At 42.9% G+C, this 16,384-nt stretch overlaps 1 protein-coding gene across 7 annotated transcripts in view; it reads left to right on the top strand.

Annotated features, from left to right (window-relative positions):
* Nucleotides 1–735: 735 nt before the first annotated feature.
* KMT2C (lysine methyltransferase 2C) overlaps nt 736–16,384 on the top strand; it is a 192,231-nt gene continuing 176,582 nt past the window's right edge. For 6 of the 7 annotated variants that reach the window (XM_048322413.1, XM_048322666.1, XM_048322328.1 and 3 more), the window contains exon 1: nt 840–1,109. In XM_048322413.1, the coding sequence (XP_048178370.1) occupies nt 934–1,109 (176 nt within the window). In that variant the 5' untranslated portion in view covers nt 840–933. The other variant, XM_048322121.1, reaches the window with a different exon arrangement.

Here is a 16,384-nt window from a genome sequence, read left to right as displayed (position 1 = left end):
CGGCACCAGCCCAGCCCGTGAGGTCAGCGAGTCGGCGGATGGGTGCCTGCGCCGGGGGACGGGCGGTGGGCGGGCGGGGCAGGCGCAGTGTGGGGCCGCGGCAGGGGAGGAGGAGGGCGGGCGGTCGCTGTGTCTATGTGTCGCACTGGCGGGGGGGAAGGGAGGCGGGGAGGGGGGGGGGTTACACACCAGGGCAGCGCCGGGATCCCTTCTCCACCCCGCGGGGAGGGGGCAGGGCGCCGCCTCCTCCTCCCCCTTCCTCCTCCCCCTTCTTCACCCTTCCTCCTCCTTCTTTCCCCAAAGTTAAACTTCCTGCTCCCGGCCCGGCTGGGAAGGGGACGCGGAGCCCGGCCGGACTCAGCCCCTCGGCACACACAACAGCTGGAGCTGTCAAAACTTCCTCCGCTCGGCCTCGGCCCCCGCCGCCTCCGCCGCCGCCGCCCGCTCCTCCTCCGCCCCCGGGGGCTCTGCGCGGGGGGAGGGCGCAGGGCCAGGGTACAATGAAGCGGCGGCCGCCGCAGCCGGGCAGCGCAGCAGCCGGAGCCGCCGCCAGCGCCCGGGGCCTCTGAGCGGGGGCGCCCAGCGGCGGGACCAGCCGCGTCTCTCTCGCTCGCTCTCTTCACCTCCCCCAGCCCCGACAGACCCCGCCGAGCCCGGGGAGGGTGTTATTGTGTGTGAGACCCTTCCTTCCTTCCTCTGCGCTTTCTCTTCGCCCCCCCTCCCCTCCTCCTCCTGCTCTCCCCATGCTGCTCCCCCTGCTACCTGTGCTGGTCGGCGGCGGCTGAGGCCAGCGATGCGAGGCGGAGGTGGAGGAGGCGGAGGTGAGGAGGAGAGGAACCGCGGGAGCAGGAGGAGCATCGGGATCCCCATCACCATCCTCATCTTCATCCTCATCATCATCATCCATGTGTCTCTCTCGTCCTGCTGACTAGGATGTCAACGGAGGACAAGAGTCTGGTGGTGGCGGTGGTGGAGCCGCCTCAGCAGCAGCAGCAGCCCCCCGAGCCTGGAGCTCCCCCCCCAGCAGCAGCGGCAGCAGCCACAGACAAAAGACCTAGGGGCCGGCCTCGCAAAGATGGCGCTTCCCCTTTCCAGAGAGCCAGAAAGAAGTAAGTTCAGCGTTTGTGTGTGCGAGGCAGAGAGGGGCCGGGGCAGGCGGCCAGGCGCAGGCAGAGCTGTCAGTGGAGACTCGCTGCTCGTCGCCCCCTCCCTCTGCCTAATGCCATTTTGAGAAGGGCCCTTCTTTCTTCTCCTCCTCTCCCCTTTGCACTTTCCCCTCCTCCTCCTCCTTTTTCACCTTTGTCTTCCTCCGCCTGCTCTCCCTTTTCTACTTTTCTTTCACCATCCCTATTCCTTTCTTCTCCTCCTTCTTCGGAGTTTCTCTGTAGCTCTTCCCCCTTCACCCTCTTCTTCCTTTTTCCCTTGCCTTTGCACCTTCCCCCTTCTCCTTTTTGGGTCCGTTCCCTTCCAGGACGCTCGGCTGCCTTCAGCGTCGCCTGGGTACTCCCTGTGCGTTGACGGTAGTTCCTCGTCGCTTTCCCTTGTTATGCCCCCACCCCCCCTCCTCTTTTTGGGAAGGAAAACACGGTTCTCGGCGGGTGGCGGGGAGGACACCCCCGCACCCCCCGCACACACGCAGAGTTGAGGCAGGAGTTTCTCGGCGGCGCGGGGGGAGCTGTCAGCGGCCGCCGCACGGAGGGACGCGCCGGCGGGACGGTGCCGAAGCACAACAAACACACGGAGGGAGGGGGCGGAGGATGGTGGGGGGAGCCCGTTCCCAGGCGCTGGCAGCTTTCCCTTCGCCGCAGCCTCTCCCCGCCGGGGGCGCGGGCGCTCGGCCGCCCCAGCGCCGCCCCCCCCGCCCCGTCGGGCCGCTCCTGAGGGGCCGCCCCGCTCCCCGCAGCCCCGGGCGGGGACCCCGCCGGGCCGGGCAGCGCTGCCCGCGGAGGGAGCTGTGGGTGCCTGGGGTGCGGGGCCGGGCTGTGCTCGGCAGGCCCCGGCGGCCGCTTCCCGGGAAGCGCCGCTGCCGCGCTGGCTGCGCTCCCCGCGGGTTATTTTTGAGTAGGATGGAGCTTGCCATGGCATAGCTGATGGCAGCGGTAATAGGGCAAAGCTGGGCGGCACGTTTGGAGAAGGAACGTCAGGAGGTGACCGAAACAGCTCCTGCGCTGTGGGGTCTGTCCGAGTCGCGGGGTTCAGAGGTTGTTCCCTTTGTTTTGGGGGACGCGCTCAGTTTGACATTGCCGTGTTGGTCCTGGCGAGGTCCCGGCGCTTCCCTAAACGCCCACCCCAAACCTCGCTGCCAATTTCCGTGCCGGAATCATTTCGGTTGGAAAAGACCTTTAAGGTCAAGCTCGATCATAAGGTCACAGTGGAAGTCCACAACATGACAAGGGATTCTGCTGGGCTGGACCTAAATACAGGCAAAGGCTTTGCATCTTCCATATGCGTTTGTTTTTACAAATATGTAAGTATCCCAGGACAGAATTATCATTAGTTTGGGATACATGAATTTTTTTGTTGTTGTTGCCATTGAGGAAAGTTTACCTGCAAAGATTTTCATGCTACCTCTGGTTTTGGGGAAACTATTGTTTACAGCTCTTTCTTTTCATTATCTTACGTATTTACCTGATAGAAATTTTAATATAGCGGTTGTTGAAAGTAGTTGGCAAACATGTACACGCGGTGAAGTGCTTGGGTTCATCTCCTTTGTGCTTAGTTTTACATACTTTGGTTTTATTTCTACTTACAGAATCCAAACCTTCCATGGGAAACCTTTGAATGTCTTATTTTAAAGGAATTTTTTTCTGAAGAAAAATGCAAATGCAACTGAAATGTATCAGTCTGCACAAAAAACCTAAATGGTGTTACGTGTGAAAATTGACATACCTTGTTAGGCCAGTTTGAGGTTGTGTATGCACTCTTGAGGAAAAGTGTGTGTTAAGGAAGTAATTCCTTGCCTTCACTTAGGTTTTTGGTGTCATGGGATTGTTGTTGGCTAGGTTTAGGAGGAAATAAAATATTCCTGTAAAAATATGAACTTAGGTTGACATGACTGTAAGTGTTTGTGTAAAAGTGGGAAGTTAAATTAGCTGAGATAAAAATTAAAATGAGTCAATACTCTTTTTGTTCACACTCTGATTGTTCCTGGCTGGTGTGGTGCTCAGTGTCCTGCTGTATCTTTGTGGAAATCCTGTACTTTTGGTAAAGGCATTATGACATAAGTCATAAATGCATCCGAAACCAAGATTTTATAAAAAAATAGTTATTTTCTAACTTGCGTAGTATAGATATAGGTTGGTGGTTTGTAGTTGCATCCATTTTGGGAAGAAAACTGTTTTATTTTGTAAGTTTTCCTATTTAGAAAATACTGACTACACCTGACCTAGCAAATACAGAATAAGACAACTAAAACTATTTTCTATTTTTTCCTTAAGAGTGCTTGGTCCTGTCTTCCTTTTCACTTCTGTGCTTTCCAGTTGGATTAATGTGCCTCATGTAAACCAGATAAAAGAGCATATGTCAGACCATTTTCTGTACTGTAATCACATGTCTAAATCACTATTAGCCAGTCAAATTATTCAACTGCTTTATCCCATTGTAGGAAATGTTCCATTGAATGTTCAGTCTAAGTGCAGTCTAAGTAATGATAAAACGAAGAGCCCCCCATTAAACTGGGAAAACCAGAACAGAATAATTCCTCAGCTATGGATTCCTCCATTAAACAGCAGTGCCATATTGGAGGGTGCTCTAGGTTGGTACTTTACCTTCTTTGAAGGCCATGTTTTTAAGCAAATTTGATGAGTTTAAGCAGACAGATGGAAAACTGCCTTGAATCTGCTTCTGTGAGATGCCAGGGATTCTCAACTCTTCCCAGAAGTAGGCTTATGTTAAGGGAGCAGAGGGTTCTTCAGCAGGAAAGTGCTTGCCCACATCTCATTCTGCATTTTACCTGGTTATCAGTAAAAATTCCAGTGGTGCTGTGGACACAGATAAGTACAGGTAACAGTGGAGGCTTCCTGTAGGTGAAGAACTGGGAATCAGTGTCATCAGTACCTGAAGAGAGGTACAGATGGTAGAATGTGGTGCTAGAATGGCCTTTATCATTGTTTGAAGGATGTAGCTTCATGGCAGCACTGTCAGGAAAGTTAAGGTGAACAGTTCATTTTTATTATTTGTATTGTAGTTGTGCCTAGAGGCCAGGGCACCATTATACTACACGCAGTACAAATGCATAAGCAAAGGTTGCTCCTGCACAAACAATTTCTTAATTTAAATGTAAAGATAAGACAGCATGTAAATGTAAGAAGTGTATTGGGAAAGCACAAGGGAGCTGTGAGAATGCTGTGAGCAAGAGGACATGCAGAAGTTCAAGTACCCTGGCTGTCTCAGCACTGGGCAGCGATTCACAGGCATCCGACTCGGAGGATGTAGTTAAAGCAGAGTAGCGTTGTCACCCTGAGGATTTTCACAGGTAGCTGGTTTCCTTCTTGAACTGCCAGGCCAACACTCCTATTTTCTTCCTTACATTTTGACAAGGGTGTATCTGTTTAGAGTAGCAATTCGAATTTAAGAGGTGGAGCAAGAAAAGGCCATGCAGAGCCTTGAAATTGAGAGCAAGTAGGTTGTTCATGCTATGGTGCATCAGGAAGAATGCACAGAACTGTAATCCAAGCAGTGAACAAGCAAAATACTTTATAGTGTCCCCTTTCTGCCTTCAAAGGTAGACCGATTGAATTTATGGAAGTTGGAAAAAGATAATAAAGTTGCATTAGTGAAGCTAGGACATGATGGAGAAGAGAGAAGCTTTCCAGATGCATGGTTAAAAGCAATCTTGCTGGTATTGTGGAGGAAAAATGGAAATAATTAGGTGCCATCTCACTGTATGGCCAGAAATCTTGAGAACTTAACTCTTGCTTGGTTATACCTTAAGTTCCAGGGTAAGGACCTGAAGAATAGGAATGTGGTCAAAAAGAAGTTTTAGAGGAAGAGTTTTAACTATATTGTCATTGTATGAACAGCTGGTTACTCATGAAAATGTATCACAATAGTATTGTACAGGTGAAGTAAACATTTTTGTAATCAATTTTAAGTACTAGAGCTTTCTTAGTCTTTGCAGGTTATAAGCAGTACAAACAGATGCAGCTTCTTAGCAAAATTTAGTAGCAAAACTTTCATGGATTGTGACCCTTTGTAGATCAGTGTCTGAGCTCTCTAGTGAGCTCAGACAAAGAAAACCTTATTTTCAGCATCCATCAGATCTTGATGTATGTTACAAGTTATTTTTGCAAATGTGTGTAGTTTAAAGCAGCATATGATAATGATTTCAGAATTGTGGAAAACGTTTTGTGTTTTTATTTTTAATTACCTGTGTTTTAATTTCCATAGTAGTTTTTTATTACTTTGTCCAGCGTAAGCTGCAGTAGGTTTTCAAAGGCCGTTGATTTCACACATGCAGATAGTTTTGAGGACCCTTAAGCATAGTATTTTTTGCCAGAAAATGATTATTGGAGAATTTTTATCGTGACTTTAGTTGCATTTGCATTAAGGTAGGCCAATATTTAAAGATACCTACTTTCATTTTAAAAGAACTTTAATGTGTTGGATGACGCTTTATAGCTCAGCTGTGTTTCTTTAGTTCATCACACACCTTCTGTGTGATAACTTGTGTCTTTACTTGCCTGCCCTTTTCTCAATTCAGAATTTAACATTTGCAAATGTAAGATGTATGTTGTGTTGTAGAATAAAAATGTTCCTAAATTCATGATCGCAGTTAGGGAAGGTCATCACTACCTGGCAAGACTGAGGTCGTTTGATGGATGAGCTTTGTACAACTACTGCACAGAAAAGGGTTAAGGTATTAAAACAAACACTGGCCTGTACAAGCCACGTGTATCAAACTGTTTGGCCAAAAGCCAGAAGGCACATAGTGGAACACAGAGTGAGGAGGAGATGAGGTGTGAGGATTGAAGTTGGCTCTTTGCAGAACAGGGCTGAGCTTTGTGCCATTTTCTTCAGCAGCTCATGTTGTGTGACTTCTCCACTATATTTGCATTACCAAGCAATTCCCCAACTGCTTTATGTATTTTTTGCATAGGAGCCTGGATCACAGTGCTCAGGAGGTGAATGATATCTGTAGTAATCTTAAGATTTTCAGTTCTTGATAAGTACTTGTGTAATGGATTGGGTTTATTGAGTTGTTTTGCCACAATGCTGTTAAAATATGGATTCACGTGGTGTCCTAACTTGTGTCTGTGGGTGAGTGAAGTTAAGCTTAATGCTGGAAATAGATGCACAGTTTCCCCAATTTGAAACAGACTGCACTTGCTGTGAAGGGCTCTTTGAGACATTTTTTTGACATTTCAGTTGTTAGTTTCTTTAAGTTTGTATTTAATGATCCACTGAACTTCTGTAGCACTTGTCATGAGGGGACCTCCAAGAGCTGTCACAGTATCGTGACAGATGAAGTATGATGGCAGTCTGTGAAATCTCAGCAGATTGGTCACAAGGTGTGTCTTGCCCAGTCTCTTGGTTGCTAGTCTGAGCCATCTACACACCAGACATCTCTTTATCCTGTATGCAATGACACAGGAGACTTTTCCCAGCTTAAAACAATAAAACAGTTCCATTTTCTTGGCTTTGCTTGTGGATTTTTTTTTTCTTGTTAGCATGTTCAACTCCTACTAACTTCTTGTCATTGTTCTTTCAAAAGATAAGTAATTGGAAATGGACATTTCTATTCTTTGTCATCATTTCAGCTGAGAGATGGTTTTCCAAGGCAGTTGGCTTGCTGAGAATAGGTGAACTCTGCCTTTCTCAGGCTGGAGTTGTTTTCAAACTCCTTGCAGCACAGCAGTATTGGAGGGGTAGCAGGGTTGTCTATTACTATGGAAAACAGAATTTCCTGATCCACCACTAATGATTGATCCCTTATGTTATTACACACTAATGCTATGAAATTAGCTTTTTGAGAAATGCTGTCACAGGTAATTGATGTTAATTGATAAATAATAAAGTGACTGACAAATTCAGGAAATACTGAAAGCTTTTCTCCTTTCAATATTTAATATATTTGATCACCAGGTCATGCAATCTGCATGTTCATATAGTTTGCGTAAATACAGAGAAGCAAGATTCTACTACAGCAAGATTTTTTTGCTAGTAACTTGTATTGAATTCTGCATTTTTTTTGGTTTGGTTTGGTTTTTTTTTCACTGGAAGGATGGCACTAGACTTTGCTGTTCATGCCATTCCTCTGTTAGTCAAAATAAGTTTGGGCGCTTGTTTCAAGAACTACGCCAAGTTCTTCTAACAGCATTGGTGCTTCTGAAAGTGAGTAAGGTGAAGCAGGAAAGCCCTTAAAACCTCGAATATATATTACTTAAAGAAACACAGGCAGTGAGTGTATGGAGTGCATCAGGTGGTTATTTTCCCCAAACACCATAAATCTTAAGCTGGTGCTGGCAGCAAGAAGGAGCAGCAGCCCTGCCCTCCCTCTGCTACCAGCTGTTTGTTCTCTCCCCTGTGCTGACCCAGGCACTTGGTGAGCTGCACTGGGAAACTGAGCTGGGGTAGAACTAACCTGGCAAAGAAACGTGTTTGTGATAGCACGAAGGAGGCCAGAGCAAGGGCCAGGCAGGGAGGGAGGCAGAGCTGTGGCTCTTGGCAGCACCACCAGCCTGAAGCGCTGTCTGCAAAGGTACAGCCTTGGCTCTCTGAAATTTGAGGGGCTTTGGTTTTCAGGCTGACTCCTTTGAGTTTTCCAATACAGGAGTAAATTCAGGAGATTGTGATTTTTACAGCCTATGGCCACATAATGCTGGTTCATTGTTTGTTTAAAAAGAAATAATGATGTCGAGAGGGTTCTTCAGAGCTTATAGATAGAGGAGTTGTTCTCATCTTCCTTGCCTCAGACATTGGGATTGATTAAATAAGGAAATTCAGTTCTCACTTCGATCCTGGGAATCATTCTTAAATTGAGTATTTAAAGTACCCTCAGATAACAATGCAAGTAAATGTTTTATGTTAACAATAGTTTCTGGTATTCTGGAAGCTCTTTCCTATAAGTATATCAATATATAGGCAATATAATAAAATCACATGAGATCTTGCTTCTTTCAGAATATTTTTGCCTTTCACAGTTTTTTGGGAAGTATTTTTACTAAGTCACACATGTACCCAATCCTACTGCCAGCCATTCCAATATAAATTTATAATTACTAATTTTCAGTGCTGTATTTATCAACATTCTAATTGCTTTTCTTGAAGAAACTGCTGGAAGCACTATCAAACTAGGATGCTTCGGCCCAGACTTTTGGCATTGGGTAGGGGGACGGGAAAAAAAAGAAGTCTTTTTCTTTTCTACTGCCTTATTACTGAAAATAAAGTCTTGCCAAAACTAGTTTTAATTAGGCTCTCAGGAAAAAAAAAATCAGCTTTAGGAAAATTTAACAGTTTTTTTACTTTGCCTATTATGTATTTATATTTCTTGGAGCATGTGCAGTTGAGTCACTTGTATGGCACGGTAAGATAAAAGGGATTTTTGGTAGTGAAGATGTGGTCCAAATGTGCAGTCTCTGCCACTAAACATTTACTGACATCTGAGGTGACTGTGAGTACTGTCTGGAAGCCTTAGCTAATACAGAATGACTTCTGGAACATCCCAGTGTTCCTGGAACCAGGATGTTCCAATAATGGTGTCGTCCCCTCCTGTCTTTGTCTGGCAGTGAGGACTGTCTGCAGTGTTCTTAGGGCTCAACAGAACAGGATAGGATGGCTCCGTATTGTTATTAATAAAGAGAGGAGTAATTCTCTCTTAAAATTTGGGAGATTTATTAGTAAGCCGTTTCATAAACCCAGAGTGAATTATTCAGAGTTCTTTTTCTTGAAGTGTGGAGTTCAGAAGCACAATGAAATTCTTTTAAATGAAAGGAATATTTAGTTTTCCTGAAATCAGCAGAGGTAAATGGAACTGTATGGTCAAAAAAGACTTCAGGGTGATCTTGCTCATCCTTCTGTGTGTCGTGTATCTGTTCCATTTCTGACAAATGTTTCTCTGACTTGTTTTTGCAGTATTTAGTGAATGCAATTCTCCTGTATCTCTAGGCAATTGGTTTCAGTAACTAATTTTGTACCGTATAAAATAAATACTCTTTACTGCTGATTAAGCCAGTTTTGTCTTGTATTACTCACAGCTAAGATTCCACAGCTGAAATGGAGAACAATTTTTATACAAAACTTTTATTTATTAGGTGATTGTTTCCTTTGTTCTGCACGGAACCAGATTAACCTCTATAGCAACGTAATATTGATTTAATTGATTTATTCTTCAAAAGATTGCTAGTCTTTATTAAGTTTCACTTGGTTGATATGAGCCACTTTTCAATTTATCAGAAGGATTTTTGTTAAGATGTCGTCTTTAAAAATATTTGTAGCCCCTTGCCTCAGCCATGTGTTGGATGTAGGGCACTTTCACCAGGACTGTATTAGGGAAGATGGTTGCTCATAGTTTAGAGATTACTTCTTTCCCTTCCTTAAGCATTGTGTGAAATTCTTCCAGTCCTGCTAACTCGAATTTCTCTGATTATTTAGTCTAGTAACAAAATCAGTTTTTAGTATTGGCTACAATAAATCTGTTTTATGAAGGCTGAAATACAGAAAATGGCATTTGAGTCTGTTTTGTTATCCATTTGTTCTTTCTAAACACTGTTTGTACAGACTTTTGTGTTTTTCTTCTTACTTCTAAAATATTTCTGAAACTTTGTTTGCCTTTTATACTGCACAGTGGTAATACTGCATGCTGTGCTTTTATCTCTTCTGATTTTTATCCCTGACAGTTTATGCTGTTCCTTTATATTCATTAAAATGCCCTTGTTTCCATTCCTAATATGATTCTTTCTAGTTTCAGGCCCTTATTACTGGCTGCTTTTGATGTAGCCAGTATTGTTCATGTACATTTCCTATCTCTCCCCTGCTTTGGAATACTTTGCCATTGTGCATATTCCAGTACAATAACTGCCAGTCCTTCTTTAAATTTCAGTCTCAAGAGATTCTAGCAACAAGTTCAAAGAGTTTGTAGAAATTTGCTTTTCTTATTTCAGTTAATTGAAGATAAAAATTTGCTCTCCTCTCTCTACTGCTCTCGCTTTCCCCCTTCCTTGGCACAGCGAGTGCTTCTCGTTACCACTTCCAGCCAAATCACTGTACACATTGAGATGTTTAAAATGGAGCCTGCCCTAATAGAGTGAAGTGTGAAGTAACTGCTCTTCTGGCACCCTCAACTTTGTGAAACAGTTGTCCTCAGCGTTTTCACAAACATGTTGGGCTGTTTGTTCTGATATTTTGGTTTTCTATTAGACGTATGGATGATGAAGGCCTCCTCTTACCCTCTAAGATACGTGCTCTGAAAGCTTCTGTTAGCTGATTCCAAAGATTCATCAGCTTCGTTAGATTTTTCTCTCCTAGCCTTCTCAGTTCCTTATTCCCTAGTTCCCATTCTCTGTTCCTTATGTGTTTGTTTCTACTCCAGCTTTTTTCCTTCTCTTGGTTTTTTTTCCCTTCCTTGTAATAAAAGCAAGTGACTATTTTTTTCTTACCATGGCCCACTGGACTGCATGAGACTAGAACTTAGAAACAGAACAAATGCTTTTCATTGTGAGGAAAAGCTTGTAAAAGGGAATTTTGAAATAAAAATAAAAAGAGCTGATCATTTCAGTTTCCTTAAATTTTACCATTTCCAAGTGGGGCTAATTTGTGGCTGTGCTTGTGTTTTGTATGGATGAGGGCATGGCTGTAGCCAGCAGTAGTGTTCTGGCATTCAGCTTCTTGTCCGTGGTTGTGAAAACCCAGCAGGGAGTGTTTGGAGTTGCTGGACACTGTTGTCCCCAGTGTTGTCCCTACTGCCAGATGGTTCCAGTGGTTGCTCATACAGTTCTGACCACTCTGCCAAACAGTTCTCAAGGCTGGCCCAAGGTTTTGTGTGGTCCACATGCTGTTCCCAGCATAGTTTGCATGTGGCTGCTTTGTGGGGGAGTTTGGGAATTAGATAGCATGGATGGAGGCTGTCCGGTGCTCGTCGGCCTCAAGGCCACCATCACCAACTACATTGAATGTGCTGGTACGACTAGAACTGGTGGTTTTGTTGTGTGTTTGGTTTTCTTTTAAGGAGGAATTCAATCAAACTGATGGAATTCTCATCAGTTTCACTTCCAGCCTCCTGGGCAAACAGTGTGCCACGGTTAATGTTCTCTAACCCACAGGGATGTAAGTTTAGGAGGAATAGCTCACAGCAGAAATGGGATGTACAAGCCATGAGGCTCTGGGAAATGCTGGCTTTCAGTGCTACTTCAGGCTTCTGACACACAATGTTTCCTGGTTCATGTTTTGAGTAATTAACCTTGCATCAGGCATCTTGGTAGAGAGTCATACAAAGCAAAGTGCAAAACACATTCACCAGGAATTCTAATTTATATTTCTACCTGTGTCTTCCAGAAATGCTTTAGGAGACAACTGGGCCCAAAAATGGGAGGGTAACTCAAGAAATAAATGGTCTGTAAGCAAAATTATTTAAAGAAATAATTTCTGAGTTCTTTCATGCAGCACTAAGGGCTGGCTCTTGTCTGGCTATGCTGTTCTCTTTCTTTAATGGAATGGGAGAGTGTTCTTTGTCTTGTGGTGTGCTGTAAACAGCTTGGAAATACATTAATTTCAAATGTATTAGTTGGTAAAGAATAAATATAAAAGCTTGTTAAACTCACATTTCATGTGCTCTTTATGTGGTCTTCTCAGACAAGGATACATTGGTAGAGCAGAACAGAGAAAGCACTGTTGGTTGTGAACCTACTTTATGGACAAGCAGAAAATCTAGATCTCAAGGCTTGTTAACCAGATGCTGTCAGTGGGGGTTTTAAATTACTGATAATGTAAATAAATATTTATTTAAGACAATTTTTGGTTTACTTTTTTTTTTTAAATTCATGTGTCTCTTCATTTTACTTGCTTTAGACTGTCTTGATAGACAAAAAATAACCTATTTTTACATTGTTAACTTGGCCATATTATTTTAAAGGCTTTTTATACCAATGAGAGTTTCTTGTCTATACTTAGTTAACATGCTCACATTTAGAAAAAGTGAAGTCATAATTGTCTTGGACATGTTTAAACTTGTTGAGTTGAAGCTTGGGCTCTCAGCTATTCTGCATCTTCTCAGATGCACTGTTTGCCTCGTGTGGCTAGAATTTGGAAAAGTATTGTGATAGATGTTTGTTAGCTGGCTTTTATCTAAAGACTATAAATGTTGTTTGATCAAGTTGTTGAGTTTTTCTGGGGTTTTTTTCTCTTCTATTTTTCTTTTTTTTCCTTTTTGTCCCCTAGTAGGTAGCCTGAACTGAACCTGGGGAATTTACATCTGCATGGATGTGACCACGTCATGTGGTGTGGGAGCATATTCCGTAACAGCTATTAGTAATGGGCCTTGGGGACAGGGCAGAGGCTGAATTCTAGCTCCTGTAGTCATGCCACCTAGGTTTCTTTTTTTTAGGAGCACTGTAATAGTCTCGTTTCTGTCTAAATTGTTTTCTTTCAAAACTTTAAAGGACTAATTATATTTATTTTACTATTCTAAAGGAGCTTACAAATGAAAGGAAGAAGTGTCTTTAAATTCTGCCAAGGTCTTTATGCTTAGAAGAATGAAGTAGTTATCTCTGAAATGCAATTCAGATAGACTGGGGTCTGAGCAGGGGCAGTCTAATAGGAAATACTAAACAAAGATGTTTAGGTATGATTTAGGCTATCCGAATATCACCGTTATGCCCTGATCTCTGTTGTCTGTATTTGGCATAAGTTATTTCAAATAGGGTCCCCCCATAAGATTTCAGCACTGTGTGTAATTACACAGCTATGTAAACAACAAATTGAACTTCAAAATATTTGTAAACCATTTTGGGAACCAATTCTGACCTGCTTTGATTAGGAGGTTGGACTGGCTGACCTTTGAGGTCTTTTTCAACCTGAGTAACTGTGTGATCCTATTCCATGAACATCCCTTCTGATGGTGATGTCCATATGTTGTACCCATTGCTTTTACACAGTGAATGATGTGTAAATACTTTTATTTCCTAGATGGTGTTTTCCTGTATTGTTTATGGAAGGGAAATAGTTTACTCAATCTCTTTGTTTCATTGTCTGTGTTTCTTACTTCCTTTGTGACCTTATACTTGCTTTATCTGTTAATCTGTGTGATTCCACATACACTAAATAAATTATTGCTTCCTTACCCCATTGGGATTGTTTTTTTCAGAAATGGTGTCACCTGGCATTCCAGATTTGCTTTTTAAAAAGTACATTTAAAAGTTTATCTGCTAGAAAAGGGTAGGGCTATTTTGATTACTTTAAAGCAAATATGTCAGAATTTGTATTCTCATTGGATTTGATTAATTTAAAGCAAATATGTCAGAATTTGTATTGTCATTGGATTTCAAAACTGTTGAAAACAGTTTTGTCCTGCTTGTGCTAGCAGTTAACAATGCATGTCACTAGCAATGAGTCATTTTCTGATGGCCTGGGAGTGTTTAGGTATTTCTGTTTTCTGCCTCTCTGCCTCTTCTCCTCTTGCATCTTCTTTTGAACTTGTGGTCTTTTCATCTATATTGGTTTTTATTCCTCTCTGTATTTATTTGCTCATCTCTTTTTTTTTTTTTTTTTTTTTTTTTTTTGTCATAAAGAAAATTTTCATCAGTAAACTCTAGTGACAGGACAAGAGGGAATGGCTTCAAACTGACAGAAGGCAGATTTTTATTAGATATTAGAAACAAATTCTTTACTGAGAGGGCGGTGAGGCAATGGAACAGTTTGCCCAGAAAAGCTGTGGCTTCCCCATCCCTGGAAGTGTTCCTGGCCAGGCTGGACAGGACTTGGAGCAGCCTGGTCTAGTGGAAGGTGTCCCTGCCCATGGCAGGGAGGTTGGAAGTGGGTGATTAAGGTCCCTCCAGCCCAAACCATTCTGTGGTTCTAAGGGGTACTACATGATCATTGCAGTTCTGTGACAGAGTTTACCCCTAGCAGCACTCAGCAGCAGTGTAAAACAGACACGGGTCACGAGACTCTGTCTCCCATGCATTGTTTCTGTAAGAAAGCACCACGTGCTGGACTGCTTCAATGCCAGGTGAATTAGTGAAGGAGTGAGTGAGGAAACCTGATTTCCAGCGGTAATGCAAGGTTCAAAGACCTTTATTTTTTCTTTCAAATATTTTGGTCTTGAAATACTTTTCAACCTGATCCAGCCCATGCCTCTCCACTGGTATCACCACTTGCCATGCAGCACTGGACACTGATGACACCTTGTAAGCACAAGCTCCCTTGTGAGTTCTGTGCTGATGCTCTGCAGGTAGATATCAGCCATAAAGGAAAAAGGGGACACTCCAGCTTGTAAAGGGCTTCTGCCTCAAATTGACACCCATCAGTCAGTCAAGCGTAATGGTAGGCTTTGCACTGGAGTGACCCATTCTGCCATCTCTGCCAAAGGGATGGTAGCCTTTGGCTGAAGCATGGAAAGATGTCAGGGACAAAAAAATGCCTTGAGCCTTTTCAGTTATATTTGCCAAACCTTGCCAGTCAAAACCATGAGAAGAGACAGAATGTGATGCTTTCTTTATAGGAAGCTATTTCAATTACCTGACTTATGTTGCTGTTCCAATTCTGTTTCTAAAAGCAAGCTTGCTAGATAGGACATCTTAGATGTAACGGCTTTAAATCAAATTTATCACAGTATGTTAATGTGGGTATGCAGTTAATACACAGAATATGTTTCTTGGCTGTGTTACATGCTGCCAACCTGTCTTTGGGTCTAGATATGATCTGGTTCATGCTCACAAGAATAGAGAGCAGGGGAGAGGAAATAGACTGTTTGGAACCGGTTTGGAACCTTTTTTTTTTTTTTTTTTTTTTTTTTTTTACTTTTAGAAATGGAGTCTATCTCTAGAGAATGTTGTAGTACAGGTTAGAAACTAAGAACTTCCAAACCCCTTCAAATGCAGTAAAAAAAGAAGTCAGTCGTCCTCTGTTTTGTCCTTTGGCATGGAAATTGGAATTTACAGAGAAATTATTCACAGAAGAGGGTGGTTTGAGTTGCTATGTAGCATGGAAGCATAAAGGGATGCTAGAAGGTAAAATGCTTTTACATTTCAGTGGAATTGCCAGGCTAAGGAGAAATATTTGCATTTCCTTTTGTGCTTGTTGTCCTTTTGTAGCTCAGTACCTAGTGCTTAATCTCAATTTGTTACAACTGTAATATTTTTAGAAACCCATAGAATATTTTGGAAATAGCAGGTCAGCAGGAGTTAAGGAAAATGTTAAAGAAAGACAAATATATTTTTGAGTTTCTTAATATATCCATCTTTGTACATTTTAAAATCTGTGAAGTAACAAATCAGATGTATGGCCTAGTTAGAGTAACCAAGTAATACTTCTGTTGAGAAGCCCATGTCTCTTATTTGTATATGTGTTCCATCTGAAATTTTGATAGGAATCTATTGGAATTGGTGACTTGCCTATTTCTGAATTTCTCGTGGTTGCTGTGAAGAAACATTCTCCCAAAGTTAGGAATTGTAAATAGGGCCTATCACAAACAGATAGGGCGTGCTTTGCTCAGTGTGTCTTGATTAACTCAAGAGTGGCATCCTTGAGTTAATCAATTTGAGCTTGGAAGAAAACAGTCCACCATATGTATAGACATAAGTTTTTATCTTAATCATTAAATCACTTCTGTTGCTTACTAAAAAAAAAAAAAAAGTCTGAGGAGAGACGACTGGTCCCATTTTACCCATGTACATTTTCTTGGCAGAAGCATTGGCATTAAACACTTCCTGCCTTGCCATTGTGGTGCCACACGTTTGTGGAGATGTGTGAATGGGGGCAGGGACCTGCTGCAGACACAATTGCTTTGCCGTTTCTCAGCGTCCAGCCCCGCTGCTTCTTGCTGGGCTGCCCTGTAGCAGGTTTGGTCCGTGTGTCTGGTTCACAATCCAAAGTTCAGCTGAATGGGAACAGTTCCGAGGCTGGGAAGAAGAGGTGTGGGGTGGGATTAGCTTCAACTGGAACTGCTGCTGAACATATAACCCCACTGAATGCAATTTATGGGCAGTTTGTGTGGAGAAGTAGTAATCAGTCAACATGACTGGTGTTGGACCACATCTGACTGTGCTGTAGTAAAATTACACTTTCTCCTTCCTAAGATTTTTATGGCAATTAATGTGCTTTTACAGTAGAAGAACTAAATCTCACCCTTTGATGTGAGAGAAAATGCATCCCCATGTTCAAAGCTCTGGGGAAGAACAAGGCCAGCTAATATGGCTTCATACCTGTTAGCGTGGATCTTGGGTCACATGAA

This window comes from Corvus hawaiiensis, chromosome 1 (assembly GCF_020740725.1).
Source record: "Corvus hawaiiensis isolate bCorHaw1 chromosome 1, bCorHaw1.pri.cur, whole genome shotgun sequence".
Lineage (NCBI taxonomy): Eukaryota > Metazoa > Chordata > Aves > Passeriformes > Corvidae > Corvus > Corvus hawaiiensis.
Note: the sequence above shows the minus strand (reverse complement) of the source record. Positions and strands in the feature narration are given on the sequence as shown.